General features: G+C 36.3%; 2 protein-coding genes across 2 annotated transcripts; one reads left to right on the top strand and one right to left on the bottom strand.

Annotated features, from left to right (window-relative positions):
• Nucleotides 1-1,133: 1,133 nt before the first annotated feature.
• On the top strand, nt 1,134-27,012 carry LOC136823241 (uncharacterized). Its single transcript, XM_067079421.1, has 7 exons — nt 1,134-2,151; nt 2,641-2,677; nt 22,716-22,963; nt 23,101-24,534; nt 24,787-24,914; nt 25,773-26,629; nt 26,797-27,012. Exons 1-7 carry the CDS (start codon nt 1,134-1,136, stop codon nt 26,840-26,842), a joined length of 3,768 nt encoding a protein of 1,255 aa, XP_066935522.1. The 3' UTR covers nt 26,843-27,012.
• LOC136823225 (piggyBac transposable element-derived protein 4-like) lies at nt 18,693-20,879 on the bottom strand. Its single transcript, XM_067079406.1, has 2 exons — nt 20,799-20,879; nt 18,693-20,592 (listed from the first exon to the last, which is right to left on the bottom strand). Exon 2 carries the CDS (start codon nt 20,556-20,558, stop codon nt 18,693-18,695), a length of 1,866 nt encoding a protein of 621 aa, XP_066935507.1. The 5' UTR covers nt 20,559-20,592; nt 20,799-20,879.

The following is a 27,012-nucleotide window of genomic DNA, read 5'->3' as shown; positions in this document are numbered from 1 at the left end:
TGTATTGTATGGCAAAATTCAAAGCGTTATCTAATATACTTTTCGTAATATTCGGGTAAAACTCCTTTATGTCCATATGTCCATATGTATAAAGGAATGTTCGTGCTTGTTATCGAAGAGAACCACTCGATGACTTGATCAGACTTTTTCCATTGATTAACGTTTAGCGTATTGCGGAGATCTGAATTTATCCAATATGGATTTACTGATCACACCGAGTTCGCTTTTACAGGGGTTGATGAGGCGACAATGATGCTTCTGATGGAAGTTTGACTTGTGGTCTTTCAACGTGATAACTGCGGGTGAAGGAGCATATGACTCTGAAAGGTCTTGGACATTGAACGAGGATGCAATGCATTTGGCTTTGTTGTTGATAGCACTTTCAAGGTTGATAGGTGCCTGTTCGTAATTTTTTGTAACGTTTTCACGAAGCAATTTGTTATGTTGCTCGACGGACATGGTGTAAATGTTAGATGTTTTGTCAGTAAGAGCATATACTTTATCGGATTTGTTGATTGAGGTGATGGGCACGTTTCAATCTGCGCTGAAACGAATCATAGCTGTCACGGAATTGGAGATTTTCAATCATATCAAATAAATCAGATTCAAATTCTTCAAGTTCTGGGCATGGTAGGGGTATTTCTGGATTTGAAACCATAATACTTCTGAGGTTCTTCGTAGTCAGGTTGGTTGATCCAGAACATTTTGCAACGCATTCTCTTTATAACTGCTTCAATCTTATCAAATTTATACACTCGGATATCTTAATAATTCTCAGAAGCTTTAGGCCTCCTCCGGTGGCGATAAGGCGAAAATAAAAAAAATGTAGTGTTTCCGGAAACCGGCCGGGTGAAAGAAAAAATTCCTTCCCCGGTCGCAGACTATGGGTTCATCTATATGGTAGTTGATACATTAGTTTTCAGGGCACACTTCATTCTGTTTGTACATAAAAGTTATCTTTAAAGTTTTATTTCAATGATCTTAAGTTATCAAAAAGCAAAACAAATGTTTTTTTCCGGCCGGCTGCATGGAAGCTTTTTTCCTTTACCCGCATTCCGGAAACACAACATTTTTTTATTTTTGTCTAAGATTAAATATTTTCATATTTTAATTAAAGATCTAAAATTTGGAAAATGGGCAGCGAATTTTCTACATTGGTTAACACAAACAAATATTGGACCAAATGCGTTTTGGCCCTGATTGTACATGGCAAAAAAGCGTTACTGCGTGTTTTCCACAATGATATTGGTGGTAATTATGTTGGATTACCAAAAGATCCAGCCCAATTGTACAACTTTTTTAACCAGCCAAAGAACAGAAAGATTCTTAATAAGCTGAAGAGCTCAAAAACTTTGAAACAGGATCAGTTTGACTTGATTTTACCACCGAACAGTAATTTATGTAACTCAAATTCATTCGATGTCACGCTTATTGTTTTACTCGTCATTACTTTTGTGAATATCCCTGCACCTTTGGGTGGTTGGAAGAAAGTACCAAAAGCAAATGATCAATCTCTTGCAGCATTTGTTGTGTTAATTCGAAACCTGAGGAATTTGGTTCTACACGGCTCGTTAGATGATTTTGACGAGCCGTACTTTAAAAAGATATGGAAAGATATAAAAGACTGTTTAATTGGATTGCAATACGATCAAACCATGCTGAAAGATTTTGACGAACTGTTAACAAACGACAAAGTTATGTTTGATTTCCAAGATGGAGCAGACTTTGTCGAGGGGCTCTTCAATGAATTGGAAGAAGAGATCAAAAAAAAATTCGATTCCAATTTCAAACAGCAAGAAAATGAACTAAAAAAGAAGTTGGTTTCTATGAAAAAGGACATTTTACAAAGTGCACTAAACACTTTGAATGAAGTTGCAAAGAAGCGTTTAGAAGATTGCAAGTTAGAAATACGCAAGGAAACGAGTGAGCGAATAGAGGATCTGAGGACAGACTTTGAGCACGAGCAAGACGAAATGAAAGATGTCCAGTGCAAGATCATAGATGACCAACAGAAAACGGAAGAGAGAATGGATGTCTTCGAGCACGAGCAAGACAAAATAAAAGTTGTCCAAAGCAAGATCATAGATGATCAAAGGAAAATGGAAGAGAGAATGGATATTATATCTCATAAACGAAAATTAACAATGACAGGTTCGTTTTCCTCCTTTATTTGAGGTAATTTTCGCGGTTGGTCAAATTTTGTAATAGTTTCAAAGTGATATCAGAAAAGTTTTTGTTGAATTTTCATTCGATGATCTTTTGAAACAGTAAAATTGTTAGTAAGTGAAGTAAATCAAACATCTACTTAAAAAAAGATCAAAAGCATTTTTTTCAATTTTTCAATTTTGAAAGCAATTTCTTAAATTCTTCGCGGGAATAAATTTTCTTAGTTTTGAGCTTGAAAACATTTTCGCAAGTTTAAAAAGCAAGCATTAGCTCCTGCGAAAATTAGTTCCCTTAAGGTATATCCCTTCTCAGAAGACATTCATCCCTAAAAAGATCTGATTTCGCTACTATCATCGGGGCTTATATCAAAATTTCTTGAAAGATCTAATTTTCCTAAAAGATCTGAAAATCAATAACATTCCATATGGAAAGATATTATAAATTAGTAAAGACCCTTTTACTTTCTTAATTTAGAACCCAGTCATACTCTCCATCCAAGCAAGGTTCTCAGGTAGGTTTAACCTTATGTTGTTTATAAACTCACATTGGTAAATTTCCACTAAGATTATCTAACATTTTTCAAAACTAGAGTTTTTCAAGCCATTATGTTCTGTTCACACGTGTTGACTTATTAGTAACAGTAAGAGAATCTGAAGAAAAAATATACAATACATTCTATGAAGCCCGGGGGACACTCCATTACTAAACGGTGACATGTGCCGCCAAAAAATGGCTTTAAAAATTAACTAGCCATAACTTTCACCGCAGCAAAACGAACACATAGAGTTGAATTTGCGTTCAAAAGGAATGATCTTAGCCCTACAGTAATTTTTGTTAAGAGTGATCTCTCATCTAAGACAAAATTCTTTCAAATGCGAACAAATGTGTCACTTAGATTGACATCCGTGCCTTGTCTTACACGTTTTTATAAGAACAATTTCGTAAGAATACGAGGCTGAAATTTGGCCAAAACCTAAGAACAAATTAAGAAGAATCTGAGTCTCAGATATCAGAAATTATTGAGAAGTACAGGTTTCCATTTTCATTAATATTGACATTTAAGCCTGAAAAACTCATATAAAATTAAGAGCAGCCCAGTCAGAAAGAATCATATGACTTACTGGTTTTTCCTATAAAAAGCGTATATATCTAAAGATACTGCTCTTCATATGTTATTTTACTAATGTACACGTTTAGCAACATAGCTGTTCGAGTATGTTGAATAGAGTAATATTTTAAACATATGAAGAGCGTTTAATAACTACTTGTGGTATAAAAAGGGAATTTCCCAGAAAAGGATATTTTCTTAGATTCATTAACTCGCCAGGGATAAGAAAAAGATAAACTGAGATTTCAAAATGAGTAATCAAATCAAAATAACTCCGGAAAAGTCTTTTTGATGATGATAAAACAATAGAGAGACCGTAAGATAAGAATGCTACCGTTAAGCGGAACTAAAATACTGAAAAACGCGCGCAAATTATGAGATGTTTGCCCAGTTTCCTTATGCGTGAAGCTATGAATGTCATCCTCGGGAGCTTTAAGCTCCCTGCGGTGGCAAAAACTAAAAAGTGCAGCCCTTGAGAAGTGCAAGGGTATCCTTAAAGTGTATTTTACCGAACGTTTCTAACCTTTACAGTGTAGTTTTACTTCATATCTTATTTTTCTGGAGCCACCTAAAAATATGAGGCTGGAATGTCGACACAATGTTAAAAAAAATCAAGATGGGTGCGACTATAAAGATACAACAAATTTTCATAGTCAGATCTGCAATTCGCCGGTCCCCAAACACACCTTTGCAATGTATTCTGACAAAAGAAAACCCTTGTAGTGAATTCTATCAAAAGTACTCTCTTACAGTGCATTTTGAGGGTGTCGAAAAAGCTACCATTCAAGGGCGGCACATGTCGTGGGTCAGACCATATGAGTGCTCCCCCATAAAGCCTAGTTCTTCCTGGTTCTTTGAGTACTATAGATATCAGCTATCTGACTTCAAATTCACATTATAGGAAGTCAGAAAATTTTTAAAAACAAAGAATCCTTTAGAAAAGAAAGTTGAAATAAAAATAAACTCTTTACTCTCTTATAAAATGATAAAATTCTGGGGGCCCTTGCCGACCGACGAAGGTGCGCCGCTGATGATTGAAAAATGGACACTACGTGGGACTCTTTTTTTTGAAAAAAGATTTCTCAAAAGTTTCCATATCCCCCCAAAAAAGTACTCTATGGGAAATCGATATTTTGGTGTTTTTTTCGACCCTACCTGGGATTAATGGGAATGAAAAGGTGCTGGCCTTTTCGTATGGATGAAAGTAGAATTTTTGTTATTCAATCCGTACGGGTGAAAATCGTTTATATCAGTTAGGGTTAGAATTAGTTAGGGTAAGGGTTGACGCTCAAGATTCAAAATAGGTTTGGGAGTAGCATTGGTGGGAAATTGTAAGGCTCAAGGCTCAAGGCCCTGGTAAGGGCATCCTTAGGGTTGGACCAACCTTGTTATTTTAATATTCATAGGTCTGTAAAATAAACATCACAAGTTTATTGTGAATTTGAATTTTCTGCCGTGGCATCGTGGTTTGGTGGTAGCGTACGGAGCTTCTAAACTAAGGGTATGTTTCACGAGTGGGTTCGAAGCCTACTCGGATCTTGCATGGTCGGCATGGTTAATTTTCTCTGCGTTTACTGCGCTCTGAATAGAATCTCGATTGGTCGGCACACGTCAATATATGATTTTGGCCTGTGCTTTTCACGGTATTCTTCTACAAGGCTAGATTTCCGCTACTCCGTCCGAAAAAAGGGCCGATTCCGCTCCTCCGCCAACCATGAAACCCCCCCTCCCCCTTTCTCACAAGTTTACTTAACATTGAAACGTAGATTGAATTGATCCGTTGTATTTGTACCTCTGACAAGTTCCAAGTCTGGCATGAGTATGTGAGATGACTTCTAACAAGCGAGTTGAAGATCATTTACTCTTGTGTTTAGATGGATCTTGAAGTTTGTAAGCCTCTTTATAATTTCCTAAAATTTGGCTTGTGCGATGATTATTCGTAGATCAATTTCATCATCTCTTGTAGATAACTCGTCGTATTTTACAGTGGCGGCCTGGCAGGGGGTGCAGGGTGTGCAGTGCACCACCCAGAAAGATCTGAGAGGGGCGCCAAAAGAGCTTTTCAAGGGGTCGCCAAAATTTTGTTGATGTTTAATAGACGATATCGGCTTTCCGAATTCTCCCCGAATGATTACCCATGATGCATTGCATTGAAAGTCAATATCGTCTGTGAATTATTTTGCGCAATGCATCATGGGTAATCATTCGGGGAGAATTCGGAAAGCCGATATCGTCTATTGGGCAATTTGGCGCCCTTCGGCACGTTTATAGCGCCTTCTATGAGTACAATGTTAATTTTTTTCGCCTGCGGCACTTTATTTCACCCTCTTTCATCCTTTCTCTTGAATTTTTTCAAAACTTCTATCAATATTGAATCAGAAGTAAGAGAAGTCTTGTGTATCCACCAGGAGTTAAAGAGAATGTGTCGCCCTTATGAATTGGGCGTATGAGAGTGCTCTTCCGCGGCCCGCTAGATTTGTTTGTTTGACGGATACCAAAGACAGTTTTGATTGAAATCCAGGATGACGGCTGTTGTTTCATTCCTCGGGTGAAACAAGGCATGTCCCAGTATATTTTGCGTGACGCGCACCGCTTCCAATTATTCCTTAACGTCCATATATAGCTCAAAAGAATCATATCAACGAGCGAATTTCGAAAAGTGCTGGGTCAAAAATTTGCATTAAGCCAATCTCAAGATATCGGTCAAAAATTGATTTTGACGTTATAAAATACATCGAAAAAACACGTCATAAGTAAGATTCAAATGACGTCATTATTGAAAAACAGCGATAACTTCAATTTTATTAATGCGATCAACACCAAATTTTGACTGGAGTTGTAAAATAATGATTCTGAAATATTTGTTCAAAAATTTTCAGAAAATTTGAATGACGTCATTTGTTGTCGGGAAAAATCAAAATACGTCAAAAAATGCTGACGTCATCATGAATTTTCAATTTTTTTTGATGATTATTTTAGAATCGTTAATTTACATCTGCAGTTAAAATTTTGCTTTGATTGTAGTAAGCTAATCGGAATTATCGCCTTTTTTCAATAATGACGTCATTTAAATTGTCTTTTTGACGTGTTTTTTCGATGTATTTTATAACGTCAAAATCAGTTTTTGGCCGATATCTTAAGATTGGCTTGATGTAAATTTTTGACCCAGCACTTTTCGAAATCCCCTTGTTGATACGATTCTTTTGAGCTATATATGAAAGTTAATGAATAATGGGAAGCGGTGTGCGTCACGCAAAATATATTTGGGACATGCCTTGTTTCACCCGAGTCGACATCTATGTTTTGTTGCAAGAAGAGAAATTTAACATTATTTAGCAAACTCGATTCAACTCAAATTTCTTGCTCACTTTCCCCTAGTTACAAATGCTCACCCCCAAAATGATCAAAACTTGTTGATTCTCGCTGTGGTTTTTGTGGTCTTATACTGACTAACTTTCTCCGTTTTAGAAGATCTTTTAAGCTGGTTGACCTTTCTTACACCAATTTTTTTGCATGCGGCGCTAGAATTAGAACAAACCCTTCTTCCCAACTTCTGAATTTTTGGGGCTTCTTTCAGCTATGATCTTTAATGGAGAGTATAGTAAGATCAGCGGCGCAAAAGTTTTAAGATTATCAGGTAATTTTTCTGATAAGAGTTTTAGAAAGTAAAAATATAGACTAAATCGACTTACTACGTATAAAATTTCCATTTCAAAGATTAGAGGCGTTACTTTCAACCTGTCACTGCTCTTACAGTTTAATATTTTCACTTAATGATGGAGGGCGCAAATAAGGACAATAATACCAGGGGCACCAATTTCATAGTTTGCACCACCAAAAAAATTAACCCAGACCGCTACTGGTATTTTACTTCGTCAACAAGATACCTTAAATGAATTTTCGATTGGTGTATTTTCGAGAGAAACGATAGACTCAGGATAGACAGAATCAAAGTCTTTTTCAATATATTTGAGATAAAAAATATACAGGACAAAAATGCTCACTGTGGTCTGAATGATAAAGACATCGCTCTTGAATTTTCAGGGGAGGTTCAGAAAAACCTAAGGATCTCAAAAGTCGCTAAAATCGGAATTTGACATTTTTTTCAATAAATTTTAATTTGGCAGTAGATAGTAAGCCTAACCTTATAAGATGTACAAATCAGTCTCATAAGAAAACTATTTTCTTCCTTATTTTCTAATTCGTAAACTCAAACGAAAATAAATTTATCATTTTATTTTCATCTCTTCTTGCCACGTTACTTGGTCGTCCAAAAAGCGTATAAAGTGCAGAATACAGAAATACAACAACAACAACAAATTACGAATGTTATCAAATATGATTATAACACTGGGCGAAATCATAGCTTTCTAATATAGGTGTTTTGTGTAAAAATGTAGTTTTTTGCACAGATGTGTAATTTCAGTGCAGACACGTAATTATTTTGCACAGTTAAGTAATTTTGAGCTGCGCAAATATGTAATTAAATTTCTGCGCAGATATGGTAAACCCGATCTTTAAAATTTTTAAATTACCCCCTCCCCCTCTTATTCCATCCTTCCCCTCCTCTTATTCCATCCCTCCCTCCCCCGCTTATTAGAATTTAGAAAATATTCCTTCCCCACTGCTTTTTCGGACCCCCCCCCCGTCTATTCGGGAGACAAGAGTAAACACGGAACGGCGCACAATATGAGCATTTTCATTTTCTTTATAAGAATCAAGTTGATAACTCTTGATAAAATGGTAAATACCTTTCGGTAATTAGTTCTTACAAAATAAACAAGGAACGGCGCACAATCTGAGCATATTTGTGTCTCCTTTGAATCAACTAATTCCAACACGGCAATTTTGTTAATGTACGTTGGAATACGCTTCTTTTGATGTATGAATGAGTGCCCTAAAGTCAGTGCTATTGGTTTGTATTGGAGAGTTGGACACGCCGTAACTCGCTTGAGAAAATCCTGATTAGCAAAAGGTGTATCAAGATCGGTGAAGTTTGATTGAAGCTCGATTAGTTTGATTTATTACCTTGTTGCCCATTCTTTTTACATTCTGACGGCTTTTAGCAGACGCCCATGCTAAAGCATAAAGAGCGGGCCAGTATCTATTATCCCATCGGGGAGGAAAAGCGGGAAAATTTTATATATTTTTTTATATATTATATATATATTCATTCTTTCCCCACTCTTTCCATCTTATTCTTTGAACTGTAAAATGTGTGTGAGAGCCACAGGGTTGGATAGTGGCAATCCAATCCCAGTTCCTTCTCTTCTAGTATGCTTTCTTCAACGTTGTGGCAGAAACGTGTCAAAGATGTGGCAACTTTGTCTAGTAGAAAGTATACTTCTTTTCTCATTGTTATTTTAGTTTCTTTGGCTGGTTCCGTGGTTTTTACGTTTTAGTTTATTTCATATTATTGCGCGCGTTTTATACTTTCAATAAACACATCTTTTTACTATCTTTTATCTGTGGTGGTGTCTAATTAACACTGCTTGGCCTACCTACACAACCCTATTTCCATCATATAGGAGGATATTTGCACAAATGGCCGAAATCCTGTGTAGGTCGAAAACTGAGGAACAGATAATGTGTTTTCTTGAAATATTTTTTGACTCATATTGAGTTACTTCTTTCCATCTTAGCTCATATTGAGTTACTTTCTTCCTTAAAGTCATTTTAGATCACTGTTTTTACATTGACGGATTTCTATGTCATCATAGTTTCCTTTTCTACTCCAACCTGATTGATTTTCTGTGAATGTTCATTCTAGATTTTTGTTGTATTTGTATTGTCTTTTTGTTTTGTGGGTTTTTGTCTTTATTGTTTACATTTTGATTAGTTGAAGGTTGTATACTTCTAGACTATATATATATTTTATATTTTATAATACTTACCAAACTCATCGAACACCAATCTAACTTCATCGGATAAAAAACTGTCATCAAACTTATATAAATCAAACTAATCGAAAAATGTTCTTACCAAATCAGGATCAGTACCTAATCGAACAGCTATCGTTTGATTTCGATGGATACAGTAAAGTTGGGTAACTTGCATCAGTGGAGGGAAACTTGCATAGTAGCCATCAAATGACTGACCAATTAAAGCAGCAAAATTTCAAAAAAAAGAAATACACAACTCCGCTCGTAGCTCTAGTCTACCATTTTTGTCTTGATTTAACTTTGTATTTTAATGACCAGCCAGTTGATTCATTTGAGGGGCTATGCATATTAGCCTCAACTGATGTAAGCTACCCGATATCACAGTGTTCGACAGTTCGATTTCTAGGAAATGCTAGCCTAGAAAAGGCATAAAAACAGGCCAAATTTTGTCCCCGGTGGAAAATTGGCAAACCTAGAAATTAATCAAAATTTTGAACCCGGTCAAGTTTTAGAAATTTTTAGTTGAGGCCCGGTCAAATATCACCCTTTTTTATTTCACCCCGTTCAAAAAGGGAAATGCTTATGGGGCTCCCCCAGGGGCTGACGTGACACGTGAATAAGCCTTTTTTCTGGCATGAATACGTGAATTGGACTTTTTTAGCGCGTGAGTACGTGAATTGAGATATCAGCGTGAACGTGAAAATAAGATTTTTCCACCGTGAATTCGTGAATCGAATGAGGGCGTATATTTTCATTTTCAATGACAATTTTTGTGATGCAAATACTGCATCCATCAAAAGCGTTTTTAGCCAAAACAAAAGAGTTTAATAATGGTCGTCTCTCCATACCGCCTTAACTCCTTCAATAATTTGAAAAAGTAGGTAGTTCTAAAACTTCGGCATCGAATAATTGAAAAATAATTTTCATAGATAATCATTCATACGATGCGTTTTCGAGCAATCTAGGCATTCTAAATTTTAAAAGTTTTCTCTTGGACGAAACTCATGGAACACCGCACCAGTTACGACAGGAACGTCACTCGCCGTACCAGATTTTTGTCAACAAATGGTCAGTGTTGAATAAAATCAAAAATTCTTAAAAGAATTGTGTGAGCAAACAAAGCATACTTGGCTAACAATAGCCAAGTATTAAAACCGTTTTTTAGTCATAAAAGAGCGAAAATTGTTGAAAAGTTTTGTCGCTTGCTTCACTCGCGTTCTTGTTTTCCATCATTTCCTACCATGTGATGGGGTCAAACATTGCAATTTGCGTCCTCTGCTTGTACTAAGACTCTACCTCTTTGAAGCTTGTGTTGAAGTCTACGGCTTCTCAAACCATGATTGGTCCAACTTCGATTTAAAATTAAAAAAGACTTCTTACGGATCTGCGAGGAAAACAATCCCACACCAAAAAGCCCACCCTACGCCAGAGGGGTAATTTTTTGTAACTTTGGCGCAGCAGACCTAAAACATTGCTTTATTAAAGCTCAAATAGCTGTAAAAGATGCCTTAAAAGGTCGACCATATCAAGAATAAGGTCACAAAGCTGCTAAAAACTTCGTATTAGCGAAAATGTTTGACATAAGAATAGATCGAACTGCTTAAAGAAACCATGAAAAGGTCATATTTAGCCCAAAATCACCCAAAAAAGCTATAGTGAACTGAAGATATTTTCTTTTGTTTTACCGTTACTAAAAGTGGTATGTTTTTCCTATAATTTTTCATTTGAAAAACAAAAGCATATTTAGCATATTTTGTTTAAATGTTGACATTTTATTTCATTTGATATAACGCTTAGTAACCTTAAAATAGACCTGTTTTAGGCGATCAAGGAGGGCTAAAATTGAAAATAAAATTTGCTCCATTACTTTCAAAGTTAAACCAAGTTAACTCACCCTGTATTGACTAAACAATACCGAAAAAAACATTTTATAACAGTTTTCAGCTTCCAGCTTGGATTGACTGAATCTTGCCAAATTGACGTTTAGTAGTAAAAGCAGGGAGTATAAAGCTGAAATGTCTTAATATTAGCTTCAAGAAAAGCATTAGAACAATTTGAAGCTTAAAATCAAAATAGAGAGGTCCTAGCATCAAAAAGTTTTACTGGTTTTTATCTAAAATACTGTACCCCGGTGAAAATTTACCTTAAATTTTTCAACCCGACGAATTTATTCAGTCAAAAAACCTAGCCCGGTGAAATCCTGTAATTTTCTTAGCCACCCCGGTGAGCTTTTAAACTCCGTCGGGTTACTGAGACAGGGGTGTTAAAAAGGAACTTCAAAAAATATGCGATGAACAAAGTAAGTTAAAAGAACTTAGTCGGCCCTAAGCGACTAAATTTTGGCTTGGTGGCTAAAAGTAGGGCCGACTAATAATTTGGACCGACTAAAAATTTGGGCCAAATTAAAAGTTTACAACTAAGCTTTCCTTATTTTGCAGTATTTTAAACTTTTTTCTATTCTCCATCTGCTTGTAAATTTAGAAATGGCTTAGTTGGTCTTAAATATTAGTGGGCCATCAGTGACTAAATTTTGTCGACGTGACTAAAATTAGGGCCGACTAATAATTTAAGGCCGACTAAAATTATAGTCGATTAAGTTTTGACCGATAAGGTAGCCTTCACTACTTTCAGGCTATTTTGAAATGTTTTCAACGAACCTCGGGACTATTATTCCCTGCACCCTCCATACCTTGTTATTACTAATAGCTGAGGTAAATTATCATTTCATTTCATACCTTATCGGGGGAAATTTTCGTCAGGCAAAAATTTCGTCGGGGAAAAGTATTCGTCACTTGCTAAGATTTTTGTCACATTTGCCCGATGAAAATTTTCACTGGGGTCTTTTTCAAACAAGAATTTCATGTTGCATCTATATATATTTTATTCTTTAACAACATCTAATAGTGAAGACTATATATCCTAATTTTTACTTCTCATTCAAAGGGAGTGATTTCTTGTGAAATATTTCTTATTTTTCTTCCTAAAAAAGACATTTCAATGCGAATTCTTATCAACATTTGCGGTTTTGAAAACTAAATAATCATTTTTGCCACACTTTGGCGTTATTTAAGGCTCTAACTGGCGTTAGCCAAAAAATGGGCAGTGGCGACGTAAAAAGGGCCGATAAAGGCAGATGAGGTAAATCAAAATGAACCGAATAGCAAAGGAAAGTCGAGTCTGTTAAATTGTGCGCCCTGCGCGCCCACGCGCCTTTTAAAAAGTGACGCTCCTTGCATTCCTTCACGCCTAGCGCGCCCACGCTCCTTGCGTGCCTTAATCTTTTTTGCGCGCCTTCTAATTTTTGGCGCACCCTAATTTTTGTGTGCCTTTAATTTTCAGGGTGCCTTCGATTTTCTGTGTGTTCTGAAAAGCTTCTAGAGAGAGCTTTTAAACGCTGTATACAAATGCTACAAAAATATTTTTGATTTTCTGTTTGTGTCAAAAAAGAATTGGAGCGAGCTTAAAAGGAGTATGCACTCCTTAAAGTTATACTTTGAAACAACTCACAACAATCTAAGACATGGAATTGGATGATTTTAACTTCGTTAAAACTAGTATGCATGGTGACTAAATTTCTAGTTTTGAGCTAGAAGCGTTTTAATATTTTAGAGAGAGAATCGTTTATTGACAAAAATAATTTGTCGGCAATACACTCTTCTCGAGATGCATAAATTTATTGTTGTCCTCGTTTTCAAACAGATTTCATTGCTATAAAATTACATATTCACAATTGATAATTGTGTTGTTTACACCTCATGAGACATTTAAAAATTTGATCTTTCTTCTGATCTGGCACCACTTTTCTTCAATTTCTGAGAAAAATTGTTTTAGGCAAAATTTTGAGCTATAGGAAAAACTGTTTGTTTGTACTTCTTTTTTTAATTTTAGTTGAAAGAAGACTTTTTCTGGTTTCCAAAATGGGTTTACTTTTTACTTAAGCTTTAGTGGTTCAGATTTTATGACATTTTCCGTGAAACCTCCATTTTCATGAAAAAAACAGCGGCAGCAGTGCGCGCTGTTTTTAAAAACAGCGGTGTCTAAAGGTTAACTTAAGTTTCAAATTCGATTCTATTCTTTGATTTACAATTTTGACATGCAAAACTGCACACACCATTATCTATAAGTGCGCCAGAATTTAAATAGTAGAAAACATTTTATCTCTTTGTGCGCCAGGGCCCTTTTTGGGGGGTTTTCTTGGTAAAATGAGCTAGGTCCAACTTTAAACGTCACAAATTTCTGAACCAAAGGGAATTAGAGGTTGGTTTATAGCTCGCTGGATAGCTGAGAGTATTTTTTTCTTTTGGGACCTAACGGCAATTTGTCCGGTGGTGCAGCTTCAAATCACTCCTTTTTCAATTCTATTTGCTAGAGGACAGAATCTAGTATACCTGAGGCAAATTCTTTAGATTTTCGTTCACTCGTTGACCAAATATGGCTAAAAAACGGTCAAAATCTCAAAAATGTGACTTTCTGGAAAACTTTGGCATTTTTTTTACTTCAATGGCCAAAATCTCTCCAAAAAGACCAAATTTGCAACTTTTTTGTGTTGATTTTGAAAGTGCATTTCATTTCCATCAACTTAGGCTAAAAATGATGATTTCAAATCGAAAATGGGGCTGGCAGGAGGGCGAAGCCCTCCTGCTCCTGCATACCCAACCATTATTGTAATTTCGTTTAAATCGTTTAATTGAAAATATAGCACATTATTTCCAATAATTTGGAGAAAAGTCTAAAATTTATCCCCAAAGGTATGTCCAATTTTTAAATATTTCCCGCTTTCCAAAAGGGAAATATTTATTAAAACGGGCTTTCTCCATAATTTCCCGTGTCAAAACGCCTTCCGTACGCCCTGACTGACGCCCGTTTTTATTTTCACAGCGAAAGATGCATCCAGTGAATTATAAGTAATGCATCATGATTCAAGTCGACTGATAAACTATATATATAATATATGTTACAAGTTCCTTACGGATTCTCAAGCCCAGTTATAATAAAACTATTACATGTTAGTAGCAGACCCGACTGGCAATTGTTATGTAGCAGGTTGAAACATGAGTATTTGCTGCTAGAAAGATGCAGTTTGTTTTCAAGTTAAAATCTTTAAAATAAATCAAACTGTGTGGGTTTCTTTACTTCCAAACAACCTACCAATAGTTTTGGAACACTCCATAATAAAGGGAGATGGCTGTTCTTGTGGATTGACTTTCTGGTTACCCCATATAAACACGATGTGACATGAAAGTGAAGAGACTTGTTGGTTTTTTGATTTGTTGGTTTTTGTTTGATTTCTTGACTCATATATCTCATGGCAAATGGGATAGCAAATGACTTTTCATTTATTGCTTGGCTTTACATATGATACATCTAACTTTGAACCCTCCAGAAGTTGAAAAAAGCATTTTATGAGATAAGTTTCGATTGTGATTGTAATTTTCATGGAAATTTTAATCGACAGATTTGACTTGGCGTCAGTTTTGTTTGGTTGATAAATCTTTAGCTTTACCATGACCGTGGGATGATTTTCAATAAACTTTTGTTGTTATACACAGTTTTGTTTCCTACACATGATGACTCCAGCCATGATTGGTATCAGAATTTTGAAAAAAACATCTTACGACGACGAGAAATTGTTGATAGAAATTATATTGACTTATTTTTACAATTTTGGTGGTGTGGGTTTTGTTGTTGATAATTTACACCTTCACCGTGGGATCCTGTTAGGGTATCTTGATTGTTGTTTGTTGGAATTGATTACCAAAAAAAAGAGAACCTTTTTTTGATAAATACTTTATTTTTTTCATGAACCGTGTGGATGGTTGACATCTTTCTCTAGTCTTGTAAACCAATGCAGTGTCTGTTTTCAAATCTTGAATTCTCTATACCTACTGAACTGAATTGAAGCTCTGACTAGCTCTGTTTAAAGCTATTTAAATGCTTTAAAACTTTGAGGCATATTCTTTTCTTTGTTGCTATTAAAGATAGATTTTTACTTGTCCTAATGTAAATTATTGTAAAGTTTTAGTTTTTGAGTTTAGTTCATCTGCAGTAGTATTTTTTCAGTAATCCTTAAATCTTGTGAATAAAGTAACATTTAACCAGACTTATTGCCCTCATTATATTCAAATTTTTATTTTTTTTAGGACTGATGAGTACATATTTTTAAATACCAAAACAAAGCAAACAACATGCCAGTTCTTTCTGGACAAATATATATGTAATACTTTATTATGTGTGCTTTGATTCTATTTTAATCAACCCTCTCAACTGCTGATCTTTCAACTATCATTTAGGAGTATAGAATGGGCTTTCATAGTACCATTTTCTCTAAGTATTTTTTACCACTTGCGTGGATTAAAATATTATTTTCTCACGATAAAAGCTCACCCTCAATAGGGTGACACGACATTTGTGGAGTTGTTGAACAACTTAAGACTTGGAATTGTAACTTGTAACTCTCACCTTGCTTTCTTTTACTAAGGCTAATTATCCCTTTTTATATATGTCAATAATGACCTTCATTTTTAAGGAAATATTTAGTCGCAATTTTGCGATTCTTGTTTCTATTCAAATAACCAAGAAAAAGCAATGTGTCTGGTTCTATGCATTTGCAACGGGTTTGCAACAAATTATACTGGCATTTAGAAACTTTTCAAGACACTTGTTAAATCAGAAAGGCGTAAAAAATTATAAGGCGCACAAAAATTAGGGCGCACCAAAGATTAGGGTGCACCAAAAATTAGAAGGCGCGCAAGGAGCGCAGGTGGGCTAGGCGTGAAGGCGCGCAAGGAGTGCCACTTTTTAGAAGGCGCGCAGGCGCACAAGGCGCGCAATTTAACAGACTCAGGAAAGTCTATTTTTAGTTTTTCGGACCTAGAAATTACACAAATGAATTTAAGGTCATAAAACCTATACTTTTTAGGTACCTATACTTATGGTAGGTACAAAAAATCATTCTCTTCTCCGTGGTGACACCGGGTTACACCCAAAGAAATTGTGAAGCTCTCAAAGTTCTATTTTAAAGCTCATTTATAGTAGTGGCCAGTAAAATCTGAAGACTTTCTCAAAGCATATTACATATGAAATTGTCACAAATATGATGGAGATTTAGAAAAACATTAGTAATATACGTCTAAAATGAGGTGAATAAAAGTTTTGACCCTTCAAAGCCGTTTTTTTGAATATTTCCCCGCTATAAGGGGAAATATTAGTTAAAAAGGCATTTCTCCGATCCTTGGCTACTTACGCCCTTAATAACGCCCACGCCTCTCCCTATCAATTTGTGCAGCGAGGCATTTGTGCAGCGAGGCGGAACTCTTGTCTATAGTGTAAAACCTTTAGTCAGGATTAATCAATGTGCGATTTTTATTGAGGAAATTTAACTCACCATGTGGTGCATGTTCTGGACTGTTTTGGTTGTCAACTTGACTGAATTGGTAACTTTCTCTCTGGTTATTTTTCAGACAGTCAGACAGCTTTAAAAGTGACTTTCAGGGATCTTGTTCCTAAGGATTTTTGAAGTTTTTGGATGCATCTTTATTTTTTTTATTTCATTTTTCTCCTAAAAGTGCCATACAGTGTGCTGGTGATTAAGGAAGCATTGATCACCAACAGTGTGAGTAAACAACAGTGCTTGATCACTAAAGAGGTACACGACAAAAATATAAACCTTGTCTGCTTGAGCAAATTGATTTACATTCTCGACGAAGAGGTCGATAAAACAAACCTTGTCTGCTTGTTGAGCAGATTGATTATTTACACTCTCGACACAGAAGTCGATAGAAAAACTATTGTCCGATATTTCGTACACGGCAAAAATATAAACCTTGTCTGCTTGAGCAGATTGATTTACATTCTCGACAAAGAAGTCGATAGAAAAACTATTGTCCGATATTTCAGGTTGACATACTGTATATTCTTGACAAAGAGGTCGATAGAATAAAGCATCTCCTCTTTTGTGGATTAGATTGGTGTCAAGAGATTCATATATCAACAAACTTCCACATAAAGGTAATGAAAATGATAGTTATAGCACTTTTCTACAAGATCTTCATTTTATTCTTCTTCATTCTCATCTTCATTTTTATAATCTTTTTAAAGTTTTTTTTATTTCAATTTGTTCCACTCACTAATATCTTTCCGATGATAACCAAATTTATAAAGATTGAAGAATTCCTTCAAAAGTTATAGGTAAATGAAAACAAGAAGCCCAGAGGGCATGAAGGCCCAGCGAATAAAAATATGAACTGAACAAGTCTTGAGAAGCAGAGGGGATTTGAACCTGGAGCCGCTAACACAAGCCATGGACGCCTTAGACCATTCGGCTATCTCTTATTTACAACAGTGAGAAATAATTCATAATATTTAATCTTATATACAGAGATGTTAGTTTTTTTTCCTAACACATGAACAACTGAACTGTTCACATGATAGAGAAATGTAAAAACAACTTTTTTTTAAAAGAACATCTTCCTAAAGAGAAGAAGGTTTGTTACGGTTATTTCTGTGTTAATCACATTGTTTTTCTTAAAACGTACTACATCTGTTATATTCTTATAGTTTTAATAGTTAATTGTATTTTCTCCTTTTATGTTTTTAACCAATAAAGACGATTTCAATTGTTTTTTACTCTGTCAATCATGTTCTAACAGCCAATCAAATCGTTCACAATATGTACTAGCCTGTGCTGTGTTTGAAAACGCGTATCGCCTAGTAAATTGTTACACACTGACACCGGGCAGAATGCTAATGAAAGGCCCAGTACGCTAAAGCTAGCTGGGCCAAAAAGCCCCCCCCCCCCCAAAAAAAAAGAGTGCACACTTATCGTGAATAGACTTTAGTTGATGGTTATGTAGAGACTCTTTATGATGGCAGTCAAGTTTATTTGGACACTTTTCTCAACGAAAACTTATTTTTTAGTGAAACTGTCACTGGTGTAATTATTTTTATTGAAGGTAATTGTCGGTAATTGTGTATCCATTTTAAAAGATAGAACTAGGCAAAAATTTTATTTGTTTGATTCTCACAGTCGTGACGGTGAAGGAAAGAGTAGTTGATAGTGATACTGGCAAATCAATGTCGATGGAACTATCAACATCAAAAGAAATTTCAGACTATATTTTTGCTACTTATGGACTCCATGCTCATCAATTTGCTTATATTGAGGCAAATATGAGTGTAGGAAATAAAACTAATTTAGGAACCCTTTCCGTGCCGATGTCGTATATATCCGACATGCAAATTTTCACTCTACTTGCCGATGTCGGATATATCCGACATCAAATTTTTTTACCTAATTGCCGAGGCCTTTAAAAAAGAGGGAGCTCTATTGCCGAGAAATCAGCTTTTAGGAAAATGGTTTTCTTATTTTGCCAATGTCGTATATATCCGACATAAAAAAATCCAAATAGTAATAGTGACAGTATATATTAAGTGCTCAAAAGATTTATTTCTGGTTTATTTTAGTCAATCATAAAATATATATAAAACAAATGTCTTCCTAAATCGTAAAATGTGTAATGTGTTCATTTTCTCGTGTTTTATTGTTGTTGTTGTTCCTCGTCAGGGGTGTGGTATTCCCGGAAACAAGGGTAAACACACAAGCCAGGATGAACAATACAAGTGTCGCATTGGTACCGTGATTCTCGACGAATACCCAATTTGTAACATTGGACACACCGTTTAGTCGGGATTCTTCGTTGGTTAGGATTAGTGGCGGGAACGGGTTCAGGGTCGTGTGCTCCAGTGGTTGGGTGTGAGTATAATGCCTTATAAGCGTCAATCTTCGCGAAAGTTTCTTCGATGAACATCAACTTGAAGTCTGTATAAGTCAAGACTCTATCAGCAGCTGTTTGAAGGTGAAAGACGTGAGCGTTGAACATCACTTCCTCCAATAGGTGGAAAGCACACTTGGTCGTCCATTTGAAGGCTTTCCTTACCATGCTGTGCTGACTAGTGACTGCATCATTTTTATCAACAAATCCCATCTTGTGGTTATAGTCGACCACGAGCTGCTCTTTCATGATGTTATCGCCGTTTCGAGCTTTCTTGGGGACCGTTACCAATTTGGGACGATGCATAGTGGAGATGAAAAACACCTCTTTAGAATCTTGGAAGCGAAGTGCCAACAGCTTGTCGTTAACAAAGTGGCGAGTTTCCCCTTTCTCCAGCTTCCCCGCGGTGAACTCCTTAGGAAAACCGCCTCTGTTCTTTCGAAGGGTACCGCAAGCCGGAGTTTGGTGCTTTTGAAGATACTGGAAGAGCGGGACACCCGTGTACCAATTATCGGTAAAAAGTCTGTGACCTTTGTCTAGAAGGGGGTTCATCAGGCGGACCACCACTTGCCCACTAATTCCAAGCTTTTTAAGTTCTTCTTGGGCTGGTACGACTTGAGAATTCTTACCTACGTAAACCTCGGTACTCCAAACGTAGCCAGACTCGTCACATAAAGAAAAGAATTTTATACCGAATCTTGCTCTCTTATTAGGGATGTACTGCTTGAAATGTAAGTTCCCCTTATGGAGTAACAACTGCTCATCAATACTAACATCACGGGAAGGGTAATAAAACTCTTGGAACTTGGTGTTCAGGTAATTCAAAAGGGGTCGGATTTTGAAAAGGCGGTCCCTTTTCGGGTCTTTTGGGTCGTAGTTGGTGTTGTCGTTAAAATGAATGAATCTTGAGATGAGTTGGTAACGATTACGCGACATTACGGAATTATAAACAGGGTTATGATAAAAGGGGTGAGTGCTCCAATAATCCGGAATTTGCGGGAGGGAATGGATTCCCATTAGCATCGATAGGGCAAAGTAGTTCTTAAGCTCATTTTCGGTCACATCTTTCCAGTCATTTACCCTCGATTGGTTTGAAATATCGGCACTTTCAATAAATTGATTGGCATATAAGTTAGTTTGTACAACAATATATGACATCAATTCATCCGTTAGAAATAAACTAACAATGTCACTCACGCTTTCTGGTACCTCAACAGTTGGTCCAACGTTTTGATTAAAGATTGGAATTTCTGGTTGAAACGGTCCATCATTCCACTCTTTCCAAGGATTTACTTTCTTGCCACCACGCATACGCACACCTTCACCTCTACCACGTCCACGTCCACGTCCACGTCCGCGAGCACGACCTTGTCCACGAGGGGCACGGGTACGGGCTCGACGAGCTCCAGCGCGACCACCTCTACGTCCAACAAACACACCAGCACCACCTCGTCCAACGGGTTGCATTTCTTCAAACGATTCATTCTCGTCTTCATCAGATTCAGATTCAGATTCTTCCTCCTCGTCTTCAGAAGCTTCACTTATTTCACTGTCGGTCTCAGCCATAACTGGTTCATGTTGTTCAGCTTCTTCATCAGAAGATGAAGAAGATGGAGAAGATGGCTGACTCATGATATCAAGGGCAGCAGCTGCGACGACTTTTGCACTAGAATAAAAAATAGATAAACAAAATAAATTAAGGTTTCAAAGCACTAAATTGACCTAAAGGATATTTAAATTTGAGTCGAAGTCAATTTATTTATGAGCAGTGTTTTATCCAAATATTAGTTTTCTATTATAATAAGCATTGCCCATTTAAATAAAACACAAGTTGAATTGAAATAAAAATCAAATGTAAAAGAAAAACTGTACCTTAAAAAATCAAAATCAAATTGACCAGAAAACTCTACACACGACAGACGATAAAGGCTGGTGTTGTTGTTGTTATTTAAAAAAAAAAAGCAGTATATCAAAATCATGCCCAATGTTCCAAGCATCTATTTGAACTGTGTGTATGATTTTGATATAAACTGCTTTTTTAAAGATACAAATAAATATAAATAGTTTACTCACTTTCTTGGTTCTTTATTCATTTCTTGATCCATACTGTGTTACTGCTTACTCAGGTCACATTGACTTTTAAAGAAAACTAGCTTATTTGATCTTTTTGTAAATAATTGACATTGCGCCACAAACGAGTCAATAAAAATTTCGCGCCAAATGAAAAACGTTCGAATTTTTTCTAAAATGGCGGATAAGCTGCGATTATGTCGGATATATACGACATCGGCAAATAGGAATGAAAAACGCGTGTCGGATATATACAACATTGGCAAATAGGAAGGAAATATGCTTGTCGGATGTATACGACATTGGCAAATAGGAAGAAAATATGCCTGTCGGATGTATACGACATTGGCAAATAGGAAGAAAATATCCTTGTCGTATATATACGACATGCGGCAACACGAGTTAAAATTTGCATGTCGTATATATACGACATCGGCAAATCAGATTACTAAAAAAAAATACCCCTCGGCAAATGGATTGGGGTACAAAAACAAGGTACCGGCACGCAAAGGGTTAGGAAATCTTAAACTGCTACAATCAGACCTTTAAATAACAAATAATTCGAAAGTTACTAAAGTCGAGCCCAGTGCGGTGCACAAGCCTGGACGGCCTCAAGTTGAAACGTTTTTTTTTTATCAGGCAGCCCATCTGCAAGTGTAAGGGGAAATATTTAGTCGCATTTGTGCGAATCTTGTTGACTAAAAAAATAGGCGCCATTGCATTATGGACATTATGAAATCCTGAAAAATACAAATATTGTTTTGGGAATGGATTTCTACCAAGTACTTGATCAATTGAATCACGGTTCTATACCTAAATTGCAATTTCACAGTTTCCGCAGTATGTTGTGACCAAGGGGTCAATGTTTGTAGGTTTTAAGGTGTAATAGTATAGGTTTTAAGGTGTAATTTGATTTTAACTACACAGTTTTGAAAATATTTAGGTACAAATGATCTAATTGTAGCATTAGTAACTTTGCAGTGAATCACTGTTCAAAATTTGAGACGAAAAGGACTATTTTTATTTAGTTATTCAAGGAAACAATACTGTAGGTTTGCTTTTTTTCACCAAGCAATAAGAATTTTCTTAGCAGCTTTTACAAAAAACCACCCCCAGGGAACAAATTCATAGGTAGTCTTGACTCACCAGGAAAGTCTCCCACCCTTACTGTTTTCTCTATCAGGATATAGGGGGTACCTTTTTTGTTGTAGGTTTTAAGGGGTATCCACTGGTATTCCATTTAAAGTCGACTCGCGGGGATCGAAATGTCACAATTCAAGACATTTTCACCCAGTTCGTTTGAAGTATAGTTATAGTATATAATATTTAAGTTTTTAACAAATTTACTGATAAGTGGTGCGACTTTCCTAAATCTCTTTGAAATGTAATGAAAAGCTCATATTTACACTATATTTACAATTTGGAAATCTATGATTTCTCCCAGTTAAAAATCGTATCATATTCTAATCCTCTACACGTGTAGTAAAGTATAGAACAGCGCTTAGCCAGATATAAGAAAAGACTCTTTTAAATAGTTAGACTGTAATAAGTTAATGGCTCCTGAACTCCTGAAATGGGAGACGGGTGATCTTCAGTGATCTAACACTTTGTGAATGGTTTCACACTGCCACCCTTTTTAAGCGGTCCTTTTTAAGCTTGATATCACGTGACTATGAAGAGCCGATGAAACAATAATAAATTCATTTTCATCTTTTAAAGGGTCGAGAAGATTACACCAAAAGATGTTGCATTCACAACTGACGAAGCCATCATCCCCCACTCTGTTCAATGTTGGAAGATTCAAAAAGAAACGAAAATGAAACAATCTATCAAAAATATCACATCAACAAACATAAACCAAAAAGCTTGGATACAGTGTGAAGTGGATATCAAAAGTGGATATACATATGAATTCGTTTTCAATACTGACAGAGCTGATGACTCCAAAATCACTGTTCAACTTCCGGGTAAGACTTGTCTGGAAAATTTATCTAGGGAAAATCATTTTGAAGATTAGGGGCTAGATACTTTTTTATATTTCCGTAATACTACCAATTGAAAAAATTTTAAAGGAAATATTTATGACACTCTCATTTCTTTCCAGGCAATCATCATCATACAAGTAGGAAAGGAGAAACATTAGTCTACGCTCATAATTGTGGAAGGCCTTCCAATATACACGCATTCGAAGTTTCGGATGAAAATGGAATCACAGATGACGATACATGTATCCCAATCAGCACTGGTCCTTCAATTGCCAACACTGTTAAAGAATTCAATCAAAGAGCACGGCAGTATTACAAAGACCATATCGGCGCCAAAACCTTCCCACCCTCGTATTACGTACGAAATGAAAACATGAAAGAAGTTATCGCCAGTCTTGAAGAACATTCATCACTTCTTGGAGGGAAAATTCTCGTCGGATATAATCCCATAAGCCATCTCAGAATACTTGGACTCAATGATGAAAAGATCGAGAGTGTTCTGCATTTTTCTGAGTGCCCTGATCACTATGACAACACAATCGTTTGTATTTATCCGAATCATAGCTTGATGTTTGTTTACGTGGTTGGTGAAAACGAAAAACATCTTGACAAGAATTTGGCGAAAGTCAATGCAGTCTTGAAAACATGGTGTTATGTTCACAGGCAGATTCTCCAAAATGAACAGTTTACCATTGTTGGAGTTCTTGTCTTACCAGCTTCAAGTGACTTGAAAAAAATGAAGCAGCATCCTTGCTTGAATCTAAACACAAAGAGTCAGGACTTTGTCATTTCTTTCGATGAAAACTTTGGACAATGGTTGACCAGCTTCTTAAAATTAATCCGGGATAATCGAAAGCTTTCATCACCTTCAACGCCAGGAATAATGGAAATCATTGCAGGGAACATGATGGCAAGCATGGCACAAACCAAAATCTACCTTCCTCGTGTTTCAGGAAATGATACTATTAACGTTAAGACAATCCTGTTAACTGAACCTCAAATTTCCTGCATCGAAAGCCAGTCGAACTGGAAGATGATTCAAGCTTCCTATGGCGCTGGCAAATCAATAACTTTACACGAAATTGCAAGGAAACTGCTGAAAATGAGCAACCAAGACTTGATTATAAACGTTACTTTCGACCCATTCAGTGCACTAGATAAGAAAGTCGACCATTCATTTAACGAGCTTTGTAAACAAGAAAAATTGACACAAAAACGAGAAAATCTCATCTCATTATCGCTTTCTGAAGCTGTTGGTGAAAGAAGGAATGTCACCGATTTTTACAACTGTTCCTCATTACCATCCAAAAATATTGCAGACGTCATGCTTCTCTTAAAAAACAAACACAAACATCGAAAAATACATTTCCTTTTTGATGAAGTTCCGCAAGAGCTGTTCACAAAGACCTACTCGGAAACACTACGTAGCCATTTGGAAAGTGAATTTCGAGAATCAGTGGTCGTGATTGCCCTCCAAAGTGTACAGAAATTTCGAAAGATAACCGAGGAAGGCAAGGTTACCAATTCACAGGAGATTGATTTAAAAAGCTCAGGCATGGAACTTTTCAAACTACCAACCACAATGAGGATGAGCAGTTGCTTACATAAATTGAAAGAAGTTTTGGAAGGTGAAATCGAAAGTTCGCCCTGCTCCTTAAACTTAGAAATTCGATCGAAAGGTATTACATACTATTTACGTAACATTCTTTTATAATCGTGTTCAATTGCAACAGTGTGCAAGTAAAATATGCTCATTTCCATTTATGACCGAAATATTTTCTTACATTTTAATTTTTATTTTTCAGGAAACGTTTTGCTAACAAAAGACGAATCTAACAATGCCATAATCCAGGAAACTCAATCAAATGGAGATGACGAAAATAGGCCAGGTGGCTCTCAATCAACAACAAAAGATGAATTTCAGGTTAATGAGGTAATTTTGTTAATGAGTGTACTGTTTATAATTAGCTTACCATTCAAATTGAATAATGAAGCTATTTTGGGCTAAGTTGGGCTTAAATAAAGGACCAAAATTCAATTGGGAAGATTAATATATTCCATTTTTTTGAGCCAGAAAACTCAGTAGGGATGGAAAAAATAGCACAATTCTTTTTAGAGTACAATTTTCCACCGGGGACTATATTTTCATCAGTTCTCTTTTAATATGAATGGGTTCTACTTGATCTGTGATAAGTGGCTGATTGCCATCGATTTTAAAGCCCCAAAGAGGCTAGTTCTAAAATTCCTGAATGGGAAATGAAGCCACTTATTTCCCAATCAAAACACGTAACCCGTGTGTTTTTCAAATAAAATTTAAAAGTGCACGGCAAAGTTAAGGCTTCACTTTTTCTTGCTTTAAAAGGTAGAAGGTTCTTCTCTAGCACCTTCGTACGATGACCCAGAAGGCTCAAAACACGCACTTCTAGTTTTCACACACTTCCAGTTCTTATAAAATTTGTGTACTAGAACTTTCTTAGGTCAATGGCCCAGAAGGCTTCAAGTGACACTGCACACTTCTGACTTGTTATCACAGCGGGAAATTTCCAAGCAAGCGGCCCGCGCAATGAAATGGCCTCCTGGGCCATGACCCTAGACAGTTCTAGTGCACAAATTTTATAAGAACTGGAAGTGCGTGGTGAGCCTTAGGAGCCATCGAGGCTTCAAACTGAGTTGCACCACTTTACCAACTACAGAAGAAAAACAAGCCGTGACTTTTCTTAATTCAATTTTTACAATTAAACCTTACCTTTATGTTTTAACGAGAAATTTCAAATTACTTCCCATTTATTAGCAAAAAGAAGATCGAGAAGCAAGCGAATCATTTGACCCAACGAAGCTACGCGACCCTGAAAACGTTTTTAAGTCGCAGCCACAGACGAGTGAAAACGAAGAAGTCGTGAAAGAACTGTCCACTACATATACCTATATGAAAGGGAAATGTGGACATTCTTTCGGGAGCTTTTTGAAACCACGAATCTTTTATTCCACCAAAGCTTTCACACCTTTATTTGCTTGGTTCCTTCCGATACTAGCTGCAACCCTCAAGTTCTGTTTGGATGAGAGAAAGGAGGACGAAGTTGTGGTATTGTGCGAGGATATCTGTCAAGTAAAAATGGTTCAGTATGCCCTGGAAAGGATACACAAGCGTCCAATTGCATACGCACCTTACCTTACCGGAGAATATCCTCAAGACATCCACAAGATGAAGGAAACATTCGTCAAAAATTTGGACGAGATGGAGACCGTTCTGATATCCGATTATCGGTCTGTTCGTGGATTGGAAATGGCTCATACAATCATCTTTGTGGATCCAGAAAACGAGGCCAACGCACATTTTCTCGTCGAAGCAATCACACGAACCATAACAAATCTTGATGTCATTTCAACGAAACCTTTTTCACAAAATGCTTCCACGAGTATCGAGAGAGCTTTCCAAAAATTTGTCGATGGGACTTTAGCAATCAAAACACACGTTGAATCGAGCAAAGACGTAGATGATCTTCTGAAAGTACGATTCCAATACAACGAAAAGGACGGCTCAAAACAAACAAGATTTATTTTACAGAAATTGACCGATTTCATTTTCGACGTTTCACAATCTCTAGATGATTTTAACAAAAATGAAGAGCTATGGCAAAACTATTTCAGGTATAATTTTTCTGTTGAAATATTCAATTTTCAATTTTCAATGATCTTTATTATTGCAAAGAGCTCAATGAGAGGATATAAGTCATATTTTCCAAAATTAGGTGCCCGCTAATCCTTTAACCAAATATATTCCAGACTAAAAAAATAAATTATTTTTTTTCCTTCAGGATGGCGTTTACTCTTTCAACTTCCATTTCATCTTTGGGAACGTAAGTCAATACAGTTGATGTCCTCTGATTCGGCATTCTGTTATTCGATAAGCTCCCATTGTCAATCAACTAACAGTCATTTGACAAATTTCTCCCTGGGGTTAGGGTAATTAAAATTCACGATTTAACGATTTAAGATTCACGATTTGCGATGCACGATTTGCGATCCATGTT

This window comes from Clytia hemisphaerica, unplaced genomic scaffold, assembly GCF_902728285.1.
Source record: "Clytia hemisphaerica strain Z4C2 unplaced genomic scaffold, Clytia hemisphaerica genome assembly, whole genome shotgun sequence".
Lineage (NCBI taxonomy): Eukaryota > Metazoa > Cnidaria > Hydrozoa > Leptothecata > Clytiidae > Clytia > Clytia hemisphaerica.
The sequence above is the reverse complement of the archived record's forward strand: the minus strand, read 5'-3'. Positions and strand labels throughout refer to the sequence as shown.